At 39.9% G+C, this 15,794-nt stretch overlaps 1 protein-coding gene across 1 annotated transcript in view; it reads left to right on the top strand.

Annotated features, from left to right (window-relative positions):
* vps13d (vacuolar protein sorting 13 homolog D) overlaps positions 1 to 15,794 on the top strand; it is a 112,835-nt gene that overhangs the window by 37,991 nt on the left and 59,050 nt on the right. The window contains 7 exon segments of the mRNA XM_051425983.1: positions 2,480 to 2,630; positions 2,864 to 3,080; positions 3,969 to 4,140; positions 10,052 to 10,167; positions 14,820 to 15,044; positions 15,136 to 15,431; positions 15,613 to 15,746. Coding sequence (XP_051281943.1) covers positions 2,480 to 2,630; positions 2,864 to 3,080; positions 3,969 to 4,140; positions 10,052 to 10,167; positions 14,820 to 15,044; positions 15,136 to 15,431; positions 15,613 to 15,746 — 1,311 coding nt within the window.

The raw sequence follows: 15,794 nt of genomic DNA on the forward strand, positions 1-15,794 counted from the left end.
GACCTGCATTGTAAATGAGCGAGATGATGAGATACCTCTACTAGGGCTGCTCGATTATGGAAAAAATCATAATCACGATTATTTGGGTCAAAATTGAAATCACGATTATTCAAACTATTATTTTTTTAAACTTCAGAAACATGCTGCATTTATTGGACATTTGTCAAAAACAGTTTGCAAGGAAGTCCTCAGTTATACTTTCCTTTCCCCATAAACATTTGTAAGTCTCCTTTTTACATTGACAGTCATAGTGCACTCTTGCAATCTCTACAAAAAGTTAAATTAAATAGATGGGCCTGCCCCCACTGCAAAAAACAATCCTAGAGGAAACACTGATTACCTGTTCCAATGAAAACAACGTGACTGACCCATGGGCAAGGCATGCTGGGGGGGGGGGAAAAAAAAACATACGCAAAAAAAAAAAAAAATATCAATTAGGTCATTACATTTTATAAATTACGAAAATGAAAAAAAAATCTTTCCCCTTATTATTATTTTTTAATTTGCAAATCGTAATCTGTCAATTGTTAACCTCCACAGGGTTCAACGTGACTGCACTAATGAATTGAAATATTATTAATTGGTAAATGGTAAATGGATGGACCTGTATTTGTATAGCGCCTTTCTAGTCTTCTGACCACTCAAAGCGCTTTTACACTACATGGCACATTCACCCTTTCACACACATTCACTCAGTGATGGCAAAGCCCATCAAACAGAAACTAACTCATTCATACACATTCACACACCGATGCACAGCATCGGGAGCAATTCGGGGTTCAGTATCTTGCTCAAGGATACTTCGACATGTGGCACCAGGAGCCAGGGATCGAACCAACAACCTTCTGATTGGAACGACCCGCTCTGCCTCTCTGCCACAGCTGCAATAGGTACATTACAGAAACAAAAATTTTCTGTGATGATAAAGGTAAAATGTTTGAAAAACGGCATTAAAATGATGTACTGTAGTTCTGCAGATACCATGGTCTACTATCATAAAATGATAATTCCCACACTAATTGTGAATCATATAGCAATCACAATATCAGTCAAAATAATTGCAATATGATGTTTTTCTATAGATTGTGCAGCCCTAGTTTAACATAAATGTTCTTTTTTACTTGCCTTGTCAGATGAGTGGGTCAGATACTTCTTGCTCCAAGTAAATTTTTCTTTATTAGTGTGTGGTGTGCAATAAGTGAGGAGACAAGAGACGGAGATGCGTCGAATCAGCTTTACTCACTTCAATATGTACATCACACTGTACAGCGAGTGAGTTCAGAACGGCCACACAACGTTAACCAGGAACTAGTATCCCATAACACCTCTACCTTAAAGGTACAGTCTCTTGGTGAATGTCTCTTCAGTCTTACTTGTGGGTCACCACAAGTGGCTTATTTATCAGCGGTAAACAAAAAACAAGGACTCAAAGCTGCCATTCAAGCCAATTTGGCACTCCAGCTGTCTTCTTCAGGAGCTTTGATGTGCTTTTGAAAAACAACCACATTTTATCTGCCTTGCTCTTAAACTTGCAGCAAACTGTGCAATACATACTTGGAGTTTGAACCACATCCTATAATGCCACCCAACTAAACTAATTGAAGTGCTCACATTTCAGCTATAAACTTTGTCTTTACACACTGCCGTTTTTTCGCATGTGCAACTCTCAACATAGATTAAAAAGCGTGCGATGGCTCACTCCTCAGCTACTCTCATGAGTTTCTGGACCTAGCACAATGTGGTACCTCCACTCTATCAAGTCATATTTAAGATAATTTTAATGGGACTGACTGCAAAACACTATAAAATTAAATCTTTTGACTGTCAACACCAACTGGCCTGTACTTGCATCTTGGTTAGATTGGGCATGACGCCCAAATCAAAGCTATAATTGGCCCAACAATCCCTGCCTTAAGTCATATACTGTATACACTGATCAGAGAGCTTACTGGGAGAAGTTGGTGTGCTGTTTTGATACAATTTGATTTTGAAATACTAGTGTTTGTTGACTTTGCTGTCACTGAGAATGTGTTTCACCCGGTGTCTGATCGACTGGATGAAAATGTTCAAAAATGCAACATAATGGTTCAAGTAAATCCTATTCCTTTGCTTAAAATGGTAGTTAAAATGATTATTATTACAAACAGTGGAAAAGATAAATTCACTGATGTGTTGAATTGTTTTCTTAGGAACATTTCTCATACTGTCGTTGGCACAAGTACACTCCTCAGCCCTTTGATTCCAAAGTTTTAGCACTATCCTCCACAGTTGAAAATGCTTTTATGTTGGTAACGTCTTATTTCCAATAGTAAAACAAAGATTATTATTTATTAAAACCATATCTAATCCCCTCGGTAAATTATGTTGTATTTATTTGGCCCCTTTAAAAAGTAATCTGCTTTTGTGTGTATGCAATATATTGCTAAATTGACTTGAAGTGCAACTGTATGTCTCTTCTCTGTCTTCTCTCTTGAAAAAGGAGCGTGTCCGGAGTGCAGCAAGGCGGACTAGTGAGCAGGAGAGGCCTAGAGCCTCCCCCTCCAGCTCCTCCTCCACAGGGTTCACCCTTGGCAGGCCACAGGCCCCAGGCACAGGGAGGACCCCTGAGGAGTATGATGCTCAAAGCTTCGGTAAGCATCTGCAATTACTGTATGTAGGTAGAGCTGAGAGAAACCTGAAAAGGTGGACCTCAATAATGAGGCTAAGAAGTTTACTTTAAACCCATTATGTTTAACAAATTAAAGACAGAATTTTACAGACAAAAACACACCATGTTGTCCCCTCATTTATGCCATTCTTTTCTCTTTCCACTGTACACTACTAAAAACACTACTAAAAATAGCTGATGTGTTTTCCCCGTTAGAAGACCATGTGTGCCTGTTGGACTGCATTGCCCTCGACCTGCAGGAGATGGATATATTTGCTGCAGAGCATCTGCCCTGTCAGCCATGGGACAGTAGTGGTAAACCTCCAGAATCCACAGACCTCATCTTTCCTTCATACTTTGTCCGTCGCACCGGAGACAACCTGCTTAAGGACTGCTGCCGCCTCAAACTTAAAGTGGAACGCAACCTGGACAAGTACGGCCTGCTTTTTGTTTTATTGGTGCCAAAAATTACAATGTAGGACTATGTCTCTTGGGACTATGGGTCAGTCGGTCACTTGTCCATCTATTGTCAGTTGTTTACGGTCAGCTCTCTGTGTCTGAAGAGTATGCATAATAGAAACATTATACCTACACCTCATAATAATCTACAGTCGACAAGTAGTGGCGTGTGGGCCAAACCTGGCCCTCCAACAGCAGTAGTACTTCCATTCAACCATAAAGAAAACTTTCAGATGACTGTAAGTGAGCCTCTTTAATTATATATTTAACACTATTTACTGTTGACCTCTGCCCTCTGATAAAATCCTAAATTTTGTAGCTTGCACGTTATTTCAATGTGTCAGATACATATTTATGTTTAAGTAAATAAAAGTCAGACTCTGTATGTGCAGATATACAATATGAAAGGACTTTGATAGGGATCAGGGTAAAGACACTTGGATCAGGACGTCCCTACTTGAAATAATACTCAAACAAACCATACATATATTTGTTGGATTCATTAGCATGAATAAAGTGGCATCAAGACATTTTGACCACTAGGGAGCAGAAAGAATTGAAAACACATTACGACAATGTGACTTTCTTTATTATGCAATTGGTTTACCAGTTTGATATGGCTTACTCTTTATCCAACAGTTATACATGCAACAGAAACTGGTATTACCTTACTGTTATTATTTGTTTTCTGGTGTGGTCTACCAGCAGTGGTCTCTTCAGCTTGCTAGTGTTTTTTTTTTTTTTTTAAATAGCACATGTTCGGACGGGCCTGCCGCCGCTGCTAAAAAAAATCCTAGAGGAAACACTGCAGTATAGCATACTCATTATTTAAACTTGTGCTTTTGTTCTTTGATGCTGTTAGGGAGTTAAGCCATGCAGTTCCTGACATGTCCATCCACGGCAGCCTGTCATCAGTACACTGCTCTCTGGACCTGGAGCACTACCAGCTGATCAGAGGGCTGCTGGAGAACAACCTGGGAGAGCCTGTTGAAGATTTCCTGCGGCCCTACAACCTGCAGGACCCCAGCACCTATGTGAGAAAGCAGACAACCACACGTACACTGTCCAACAACTGAACAATTTACTGTGCAAACATATAAAAGCCGACTAAGGATTAGCGATATAATAATGACTTAGGCTTGATTATGATGTAAACTACTTAACTTAACTTTTTTTTTTATTTATATTTTATTTGGAAAAGGCAGTATCATGACATACATTCTTTAAATATTTCAGCAAATTTATTCCAGATCTGATAAAATTGGTCTTTTTGGGTCCTCAAAGAATATGTCAACTTTTCCATTAAGAACATTTCCAAAATTATTCCATACCAATCCTTCAATGTTGGAGGCACTGGGTTCAGCCATTTTCTAGTGATTGATTTTTTACTTGCCGCCAAAAGGGCCTGCAGCAGCTTTGTATCACTCCTTCCTGTCAAGAAGACAACATGGCCCAGATAAAGAGTCTCCAAGTTCATGGGAATTTGAATACCGTGGTTAATGTTTTGTGGATGGCATTCCAATATAGGTTCAATTTAGGGCAGTCCCAGAATATGTGGAAATGATTTGCCTCCATTGAGCCACACTGTCTCCACTGTCAAGCTCTTATTATTGTATTTTTCCTGGTGAGGCGTCTTAAAATATCTTATAACATTTTTCCAGCAGTGTTCTCTCCACTCCGTGGAGGCAGTTGAGGACCACTGGAAGCTGCAAACTTGCCCCCAAGTTTCCTCAGGGAGACTTATTCCTGCTTCTTTTTCCCACTTATCTTTAATATATATGGTGTTTTCATTCTTAGCGAGAAAAAGAGCAATATACAATTTCGAAATGGATTTATTTGGTATTGCCTTAAAGGCTGAATTCAGGATCTTGTGAAACTCAAATTCTAATGTTAATAAATCTGTAAGACTGCACTTCTGATTAAAATAATGTCATACTTGGAGGTATCTGAAAAAGTCACTGTGTTCTAGGCCATGTTTGTCCTGCAGAGACTTGAAACTCTGTAGCGTACCCTTGTGTGTAAAAGAGAGAGAGGCTGTAAGTCCTTTCCTTGTCCAGGTTTCAAATCTTTTATCCATCCTATGTGGAGTGAAATCTGAATCATATACCATCTAAAAAGTCTTAGCATATTATCAATTCCATTTGACTTAACCACCTTATGCGATATTTTTAATGTAAGATTTATCCAAGGGTTTTTTAACTCTACAAATTGAGCTGCGAGATAAGGAGGATAACTTGTTGCCATTTCTAATTCCATCTCCTTCCATTTGACCTTGTACTCCCTGTTGCACCAATACAGCAAAGAAATTAGCTGTGAGGCATAAAAGTACTTGCTTAGGCTAGGGAGAGCCATGCCTCCACTGTTTTTTCTTAGTTGTAAAATATTAAACCGAATTCTTGGTTTCTTTCCTTGCCAGATCAATCTGGAGATCCATTTATCCCATTCCTTGAATTGATTGTCACTCACCTCCACTGGGAGAGTCCAGAAAATATACAGTAATCTAGGGAGGATTTTTTTACTGCGTCTATTCTTGAACTCAAACTCAAAAAAGGGATAAGGCTCCATCTATGCATATCTGATTTTATTTTCAAAGATAACGGCCCATAATTTGCTTGTGATAGTTTTGAAGGATCTTTTGTCAAACTGATTCCTAGATATTTTAGTGATTCAGCTTCCCAATTAATGTTATAAGTGGTAAATGGACCTGTACTTGTATAGCGTCTTTCTAGTCTTCCGACCGTGCCACATTCACCCTTTCACACACATTCACTCAGTGATGGCAAATTCCATCAAACAGAAACTAACATTCATACACACTCACACACCGATGCACAACATCGGGAGCAATTTGGGGTTCAGTATCTTGCTCAAGGATACTTCGACATGTGGTACCAGGCGCTGGGGATCGAACCCACAACCTTCCGATTAAGGAACGACCTGCTCTGCCTCTGAGCCACAGCCACCCATTATATCCATCCTTAAGATGTTTCGAAGCAATAAAGTTTAGAATCATAACTTGTTTTAGATATGTTAAGTTTATAGCCTGATACCTTCCAAAAGTCAGTCAGCAATGTCATCAAACATGTAAATGATTTTCCAGGCACCTCCAGATAGACCAGGACATCGTCAGCAAATAGAGCACCTTTCTGTTCGATCCCTGCCACCTTAATGCCTTTGATACCTTCATTTTGTCTTATTGCTTGGCCTAGGGGTTCAATAAATATAGCAAAGAGGAGAGGGGAGATTGGGAAACCCTGTCTAGTTCCACCCTCCAGCGTAAAAAGAATTAGTAAGATCTCCATTAATCCTTATTTGCGCTGTAGGCTTATCATATAGGGCCTTAATTACTCTAATAAATCTATCTATCCTGAAATCCCAATTTTCCCAAAATTTTATACAAAAATGACCATCTAACTGAATCAAAGGCCCTCTCCACATCTAGTCCCACTATCATTGATTCAATCTTGTCTTTAGTTATCTGTACTAGAATGTGTAGGGTCCTTCTTATGTTGTCTAAAGTTTGTCTGTGTCAGATGAATCCAGTCTGGTCTAGGTGGATGAGGTTGGGTTTTCTAATCTACGAGCTAAAATTGAAGTGAATAATTTGTAGTCCAGATTTAGAACACTGATAGGCCTGTAGTTGCCACATTCCTGTTTGTCTTTATCCTCCCTGGGAATAACTGAGATAACTGCCTCCCTCCAGGAGGGAGGAATTTCTCCTTTTTGCATAATCCAGTTAAATGTCCTAAGTAGTAATGGAGATAACTGTGGTTTTAAAGATCTGTACCACTCCGTGGTAAAACCATCTGAACCTGGAGACTTACCAACCTTTAATTTAGAGATAGCCAAATCCAGTTCTTTGATAGAGATTGGCCGAGTTAACTCGTTGTTATTTGAATTTGTGAGTCTGGGCAGTTCTAGGGAGCTCAAGAAAGGGTCAATTTGGTTCTCATTGGATGCCTGGGGTCGGGAATATAGCTCCCGGTAAAATATCTTAAAGCTCTCTTGGATTTTCCCTAATTTATCTTCGACCCGTTTTGTTTTGGGATTTTGTATTTTTTAGATCGTATTTTCAACCTGTTGTTTGCGTAATTTGTACGCTAAAAGTTTTGCTGATTTGCCTCCTACTTAGTAATTCTTTTGCTTCAGGAAGAGAAGCCTTTTCTGTGTTTCTAGTGTGTATAGATTATCAATTTATAGAATAACCACTTCCTGGTGGGGCATAAACATATGTTATTTCAGTCCCCTCTATTCTCCCTGTGATGCTAATAAATCTACCCTCTTTGTCCTTGGTTTCTGAAAGATGCTCATAGTTAAGTGTACTTGATATAAGGATGGCAACTCCTCTCCTGTGGCCCAGCTTATATGAGGAGTAAAATACATGTTGGAAGCCTAACCTTTTTAGTTTTTCATGTTCGGATTGACTCCTATGTGTTTCTTGGAGGACAGCTACCTGGGCCTTCTCTCTTTTTAATTTTGACAAAATCTTAGTTCTTTTAACTGGATTCAGAACCCCATTAACGTTAAATGAAATTATTTTCACAGGTCCATTATGCATTTTGTTTAAACTGAAATAAATGATCACTCTTCCCTTCAAAATAAACAGTAAGTAATCCCTTCTCAACCAAAAAAGCAAAACCAGTAACCAGAACTACAATTAAACAAGGCAACTTTTCACCATACTTCCAACAGTGAAGTCTCTTTATAGACCTGTCTGACTCTGAGGGAAAACCCCTGTATCCTAACTGGACTAGAGGGCCCTCAGCCTTGATAGCAGTCGTGAAAGGAACCCTTTTTATATATATGTATATGTCTCGACCGTTTCACTAAGATTTACATTATTTCGTCTAATGTATTTTCTTTATAATTATGAACCTATACCTGATCCTCATCAATCTTAAATCAGTCTGTGTTCTCCGTTTGTTCATATCTGAAAACTTAAAGCTTTTCCCTGGAACTTGCTCCGCTGCTCCGAGGTGTGCACCGAGTTCTCGCCGGCTGCTATGACCACCGCTGGATCCTCTCCAGAAGCGATTTTGGTTCCGTAATTACTTTCACCGGCGATCCCCAGGCTGCTAGTTCTGACGTTGCCTCCTCCACCGTCTCGTAGGTTTTAGTGCCATCCTCGTAGAAAACTTTGAGCCAGGCTGGGAACAGGGTCTGAAAGGTTGTTTTCCTTCAGGACCCTCCGTGCCTCCTCGTATTCCCTCGTCTGGCCAGAATGACCGGTGCATAGTCGTGGTCGAGGCTAATTTTGCAGTTATTCCATGTGAAGCCTTTATTTTGCCATGCAAGTTAGAGCACTTCTTCTTTAGTTCTAAAACTGAGGAATTTGACGAGAATCGATCTGGGCTGGGCGCCAGCCGGGGGCTCTCTCTATTTGTAGATTCTTCATGTCTGGGATGTCAAGGTTCTCTCTAAGCAGCTTCTCCACGAATGAAATCACTGATGTGGGACCACTTTCAGCTCCCTGTGGTACTCCGTATATCCTCACGTTTTCCCTCCTGAGCGCCCTTCTTGGTCCGCTAACTTCGACTGGAGCTGCTCTTGTATTTTTAGCATTTCTGCTAGTGCCTCCTCCGTACTCTGTAGCCTCTCCTCATTCACCACAATCCTCGCCTGAGCTTCATACATCTTCAAATTAGTCTTGGCTATTTCTCCTATGATATCTTCAAGTTGTTTTTTGTTGTCTTGTCTGAACTCTAGTATCTCTTTGAGGATCAGGGTCCGCTGATTTTTCTCCGACATCCCCTTGGTTGCTATTCATGGGAAGGCTAACGTTAGCCTTAGCTTCGTCCTGTTGCTGCATCTCGTTACTTTTATTGAGGTTCCGAGAGGGCGTTTTACCTTTGGTTTTAGACGCCATCCTAACCCCTTTTATGGGTTTACATAAGATAATTCACAACTTCTTATTCTTCGACTTTGGGGCAACTTTTTTTACACTTTGGTCGAGAGCGCTCCAACTACGCTGCCATCCCTTCGGTGACCCGGAAGTACCCCAGTAGTTGTTGTTTTAAGCCAATAGTTGACTAGTCGTTGCATGTTTATGATATTTAATTTAGTATATATATATATATATATATATATATATATATATATATATACACTGAACAAAGTTATAAACGCAACACTTTTGTTTTTGCCCCCATTCATCATGAGCTGAACTCAAATATCTAAGACTTTCTCTATGTATACAAAAGGCCTATTTCTCTCAAATATTGTTCACAAATCTGTCAAAATCTGTTCGTGAGCAGTTCCATCACACAGCTCATGATGAATGGGGGCAAAAAAAAAGTGTTGCGTTTATAATTTTGTTCAGTGTATATATATTAACAGCTTCCTGTTAAATGCTAACAGAAAAAGCGGTAATGAATCTAAATGAGTCGGAACAACCAGCAAGGAGACTGAACACGTATTCACCTGTGTGATGTTATACTGTGTTGAAATAAACTCATTGTTCAAAACATGGAATAAATAACTTTCAACTTCCAAAAACAAATACTCACAGACTTATACAATCCGATGGATGATGTTGTGGTCACTGGGAGGCTGTGAGCCTGACTCCGTTGTCCGCTTGTTTTACTATGGCTATGATGCTCCCCAGCAGCTGAGTCCCCTCTTCCTGTCAGTCCAAAGCTCCTGTGCTAGTAGTATAAACAAACCTCCTCTGGTACTGCAAGCTTGCAGTCCGAATAGTAGGGCAGCTAACTAGCTAGAGGCAGCAGCTAGTACAGTTAGCAGATGCAACAATGCACCAGTAAGAGACTCCCTGTGTTACAAGATAAAAGGTGATAAGGCGCAGCTCCTGAACACAGTTTGTTGTTTTTGTTTTTCTGCAAATATATGACGAAATTAAAATTTAATTGACTAATGGCTTTTTTCATTTCCAGATATTCCCCTATATATGTGCTTGTTTACGTACTGATGTAATGTATCTCTCTTCAGACGGTGCTAAGTGGAGATGTCTACACCAACTTGTCATTCCTGGTGGACATGATGGATGTCAGTCTGGAGCTCTTGGACAGCCCCAAACCCTCTGAGCACAAACGCTCATTAGCAAGGTGGGACTTTTATATACTTTCACAGCCCAACAAAAAAACTATTTGGAATTGGATTTTTTTCTAATTTTCAAATCTATAAATAGTATCTTGCAAGACTAGACTGAACAAGACAACTGACTCTCAGACAATTTCTTCCATTAAAGACACAAATGGACATAGTAAATCTGATACAGTTTGTAAGGTTTTTAGGGGGCTAAATGGACCAATTACAAAGCAGGAGGTTTTAGAGGCATTGCAGACCTTACAATCAGGGAAATCTCCAGGCCCAGACAGCCTTAGCAGTGAATTGTATAAAGATTGTAAGATAATAAACGAATCATTTGATAAAGGCTCTTTACCTAGATCACTTACAGAGGCCAATATTAGTCTTATACTTAAAGGGTCATTGTGTAGTGTTTTAAGTATTGTATTAGCTAAAATCAATGTCTTCATTCATAAATGTGTCCTCATTGGTGTAAAATTACCTCTGCCAATGATCTGACTTATCCTCGTAAGCAAAGAATTTCTTATCTGTATATACATTGGACGGGCAAGTCCATGGAGGCTTCCATGTCGTTCCACCATTTTGAAAAAATATAATCGCCGAGAGGGACATAAAGCACTAGCCTACCTGTCTAGCTATTCCACAACACGTTTTTGTTCAGAGCCAGCGACACGTGACTGAAACCAGCTATAACAGAGAAGGAGATCAGTGAGAGGCGCTTATCACTGCCCCGGCACATTTGAAAGTCTGCACTGCACTTTAGTTAATAATGGAGGATCATACTCATGCCGAGCCACAGGAGAAGGAATCCTTGTCGCCGAAAAAAGGGAATTAAAAAGGCAACGTGACCGGCGAATTAAAAAAACGAGGGTAAACATCGAGGTAGCTTTTCCCAGGTGGAAAGAGCTAATGAAGGAGAAAGACTTTCAAAGGGACGCTGAAGTTGCCTGCTTTCTCCTCGACAGGTAGGCTTCTTGGTACGGCTACCGTAGTTGCAATACGCATTTGAAAACGTGAGGCACTAGAGAGCACTATTCGTTTGAATGCAAAATACAATTTCACCGCTAGATGGGAGAAATTAAAAAAGGAAAACCAGCTGATGAATGTCCTTCTCATCGACCTATTAGTCTTCTAAATGTTGATTTTAAAATATTATCTAAAATACTAGCGCAGTGCCTTGAGAAGGTTTTACCCTCCATTATCAACAGTGATCAGACAGGGTTCATTATTTGCCGGAACTCCTGTAAAAACATGAGAAGGCTGTTAAATGTAATTCACTTGTCGCATGAGCAGAAGTTGCCCAGTATGGTGATAAGTCTAGATGCCGAAAAAGCCTTTGACAGAGTTGAATGGCACTTTCTTTTTTCCACCTTAAATACGTTTGGATTTGGAGATGCTTTCAACAACTGGGTTAGGTTGTTATATAACAGACCACTGGCTGCTGTTCGGATCAATGGTCAGCTTTCATCCTACTTTCCTTTGGGCAGGGGAACCATGCAGGGGTGCCCTTTATCCCCATTGTTGTTTGCTATAGCGATCGAGCCTCTTGCAGAAGCTATAAGGTATTCCTTATAGCTTCAAGGGTCTCGATTGCCCAGATATCACAGGAATTTCAGTTGGTGGGAAAGATCATAAAATAGCCTTATATGCTGATGATATATTGCTTTTTATAACTTATCCAACTAAATATATACCATCTGTTTTGAAAGTAATAAATCAATTTAGTAAATTTTCAGGGTATAAAATAAAGTCTGAAGTCATTCTGCTAGGCAACTCTTATCGGCCCATCTCTTGTCCATTTAAATGGTCACCCACAGGCTTTACTTATCTTGGGATTTCCATCACCCCATCATTAGAGGCAATGTAGAAAGGCCAACTTTGAACCTCTTTTAAAGCATATATGTGATGACTTGGATATCTCTTCCACTGTCAATGATGGGTAGAATTGCCGAGACTTCTTTATCACTTTCAAATGTTCCCTATTTTATTTAATAATAAAACAATTAGAATGGTTAATGGCTGGATCAGTTCATTTATTTGGAACAGAAAGAAACCACGACTAAAAATGGCTAAGTTGTAAATGTCTGTAGAGCAGGGAGGCTTAGCCGTCCCAAATATTAGGCTCTATCAGTTGGCTGCACAGCTTAGATACATAGCTGAGTCGATTAATAATGACCCAGAATCGGTGTGGCTAGAGGCCATTATCTGTGAATACAGGTAGTCTTTTAGTCTTTTATGTGCCTTGGAATGTTGGGGACAATAACATCTTAATTACAACAGGTCTGCAAGCTTTGCAAGCAATAAGGAAGTTAGAGGATCGTTCTAAAACATTGTCCTCGCTAGCTCCGATATACGGTAACATGGATATTGCCCCAGCCTGCTCAGACACAGGATTTAAGATGTGGGAGAAGATAAGATAAGATAAGATAAGATAAGATATTCCTTTATTTATCCCCCTTAGGAGAAATTCAGGTTGACACAGCAGCAATAGGGCAAAGTAATGCAAAACAGAGAACAAAGAATATCACAAATAAAAATATTACAAAATACAAAATATAATAGAAGATATGAAGCTATAAATGAAACTATATACACTATGCATTGTTCAAAAAGGACATGGAGTGCAAAATATGAGCAGAAAATTAAACTTGACTAAAACTAAAAAACTAAAACTAAACTGAGCAAGTGGAAATTAAATATAAATAGTGCAAAAGGTTTGTGCGTTGTAGGAAGGACTTTTAAACCAGTCTTTGTCTGCTGGGGTTGGAGGTACTGGGCGCTGTGGCGTTGTGGAGTCTGATGGCAAACGGAACAAACGAGCCTCCAGAACCACTTTGAGGCTCGGGGCTGGGTCAGTCTGTGGCTGAAAGTGCTCCTGAGCTGCCTAAGCTCAGTGTAGAGAGGATGAGAGGGGTTGTCGATGATGGCTTTCAGCTTCCCTCTCATCCTCTTTTCAGTCACAGCCTCCACACTGTCCAGCTCCGTCCCCACCACCGAACTGATGGGGATTTTAACTCTGGGACATTTATTTGATAAAGGAGTGATGCTTACATTTGAACAAATCCGACAGAAATATGGTCTCCCGAGAAACCACTTCTTCAGATATCTGCAAATTCGCAGCTTCATTCAGAATCAAAGCAGGTATGACTGTCAGACTTCACAGATGGAATATTTACTTCTTGGTAGAGGCAAGAAAGCAGTTCTCGGTCAGGGATATGCTGAGCTCAACTCTGCTAGCAATATGAACTTAGAGTATCTTCGATGCAAATGGAATGCTGATTTCAATCTTACAATAGATGAATCAACATGGCTAGAAATATGGTGGTTAGCTAGAGAGATCTCCATATGTAACAGAACCAGAGACTCAGTTTAGAATATTGCATCGCTTGCAGATCACACCACAGCTCAGACACAGGATGAACTCAAGTTTGTCTGAAAAGTGTTCCAAATGTCAAGTAGAGGTGGGAAACTATAGGCACTGTATGTAGACATGTATCCATATTGAGGAGTACTGGGGTAAAATTGTTAGTAAACTTAATTTGATTTTTAATGTCCAGCTGGATGCTGATCCTCAGGTTCTGCTTTTTGGCTTGCCCTGTCCTCATATTAAAGGGTCTCATCAAAGAAGGCTGCTTAGTATTCTCTCATTTGCTGCCCGGAAAAATATATTGCTCAGATGGGTTGATAATGCACCACCTACAATTGGGGGCTGGCACAAAGTGATATTTGACTTACTACTAATGGAATATCTAACATACAAATTCAAATGTAGGGTGGATGAGTTTTTTAAGGTTTGGACCCCTTTCTTTAAATATGCTGGTAAAAGACTGACAACTATTGTATTAAAAGGGATGATAGATGGCAATGAGGAAAACTGGCTAACTGATGTTTTTGGGTCGTAAGGTTGGACATTAATTTACTTCTGATTATTATTATTATTTTTTTTCTATTAAAAACATAGCATTTTCTCTCAAATTAATATGATTATTTTCTTTATTACTCTTCTTTCTTTCCAGATATGTATTTGCTGCATCGCTGTCAATTTTAATGGGTCTGAGCGTTTCCTTATGTCTGTGTGTAAATGTGTGTGTATGTACATATACTCAGATCCCATGTCTTCCCAGTTATACTCTCACAGTTTATTAAGGTAGGGAGACGATTTTCTCTAAGTGTATTGTACTGTGTATATCACATAACGAGTAGTCGGAGGTTTGTTTTTTGTGGCCATGTTGTTTTGTTGTTTGTTGTCTGTGTTTATATCAGGAAATGTAATACAAATTTTATTAAAAATAAAAATCTATAAATAGGTATACATAGGCCCCACAAATAATTGATAGAAACGACCATAATTTACCTTTCTCACAAATGTTCAGATGCCAGCATAGCATAGGCATTTGTATATGCAGATATAATCAATAAGGACACAGAAATAATGCAAATTATATTGAAGCCTCACCCAACAACAAATTCATGAGGTCATAATGCCAGAACCATGGCACACAGTGGAAAGGCATACAGCCACAGCTATAAACTGATCTAACTTGACATTGAAAATCTAATGCAGATGTCAAATCTGTTCAATATGTTATGTTCTAGTTGAGAGTTGTAAAATAGACATTTATCTAGAATAATGCCATTTTAATATTATGTTTCTATTTCTTTTACAAAGATTTGACTTCATGAAATCCAAGCTGCTATTTGAGAGTCTCTCCAATGGATCCAAGTCTGTCAATTTAGTGTCTCACTCCCTGCTGGCATATGACACTCGATACACCTGGCCGAGTGATAGCGCTGGTGGAGCTGGTGGCGCAAGGCCCAATGTCTTTGACTGCATCCTCCAGCCCTCCAAAACAGGCACTAACCGGGCATCACTGCAGCTGGAACTGCACTACAGGTATCATAAGGACATTGCACATTTCTAAACATAAGTAGAAATAGAGATTTTAGTAGTGTTGGATAGTTGGTTACATTGCACTTTCTTGCAGATCCACACGTGACTCCTCCTGCTTCACAGTGGTCCTCAACAACCTGAGAGTTTTTCTCATCTTTGACTGGCTTCAGCTGGTGCAAGACTTCCTGCGGGTGCCAGTGGAGAAGGCTGCAGCCGGTTCTGAACCTCGCCGACGCTGGCCCAGTAACACCAGCACTGACTCGGGCAACGCTACCACCAGCACCACTGGGGCTGTCATGCCAAAGACAGTCAAGAGCGGTGTTGTCACCAAGAGATCCACGGTGCCGGTCACCGAGGACCGCAGCCTGGAAGTCAAGATCAACGTCACAGGTCAGGGAAGAATGATCCATCATTGAGACAATAACAGTAACCCCTGAACGTTTTTTATTAAATATAAAAAATGTAGCTCTAACTTTTCACTGTTTTTTTTTATATAAGCTCCTACATGACCTGGCCTGTGTATTTTATCATATTTGTCTTCTAAAATATCCTATTGTTATTTGGTCCTCAGGCACAGAGTTTGTGGTTGTGGAGGACTCGTCGTGTCTGGATACCAATGCTATCATTCTAAAAGGCACCACTGTTCTCACCTACAAACCCCGTCTGCTGGACAGACCCTTCTCTGGCAGCCTGGCAGGAATAGAGGTGACATCTCCAACTGTCAGAGCGCCATTTGATGCTCAAACATTACAA

The sequence above is a fragment of the Dicentrarchus labrax genome, unplaced genomic scaffold, assembly GCF_905237075.1.
Source record: "Dicentrarchus labrax unplaced genomic scaffold, dlabrax2021, whole genome shotgun sequence".
Taxonomy (NCBI): domain Eukaryota; kingdom Metazoa; phylum Chordata; class Actinopteri; family Moronidae; genus Dicentrarchus; species Dicentrarchus labrax.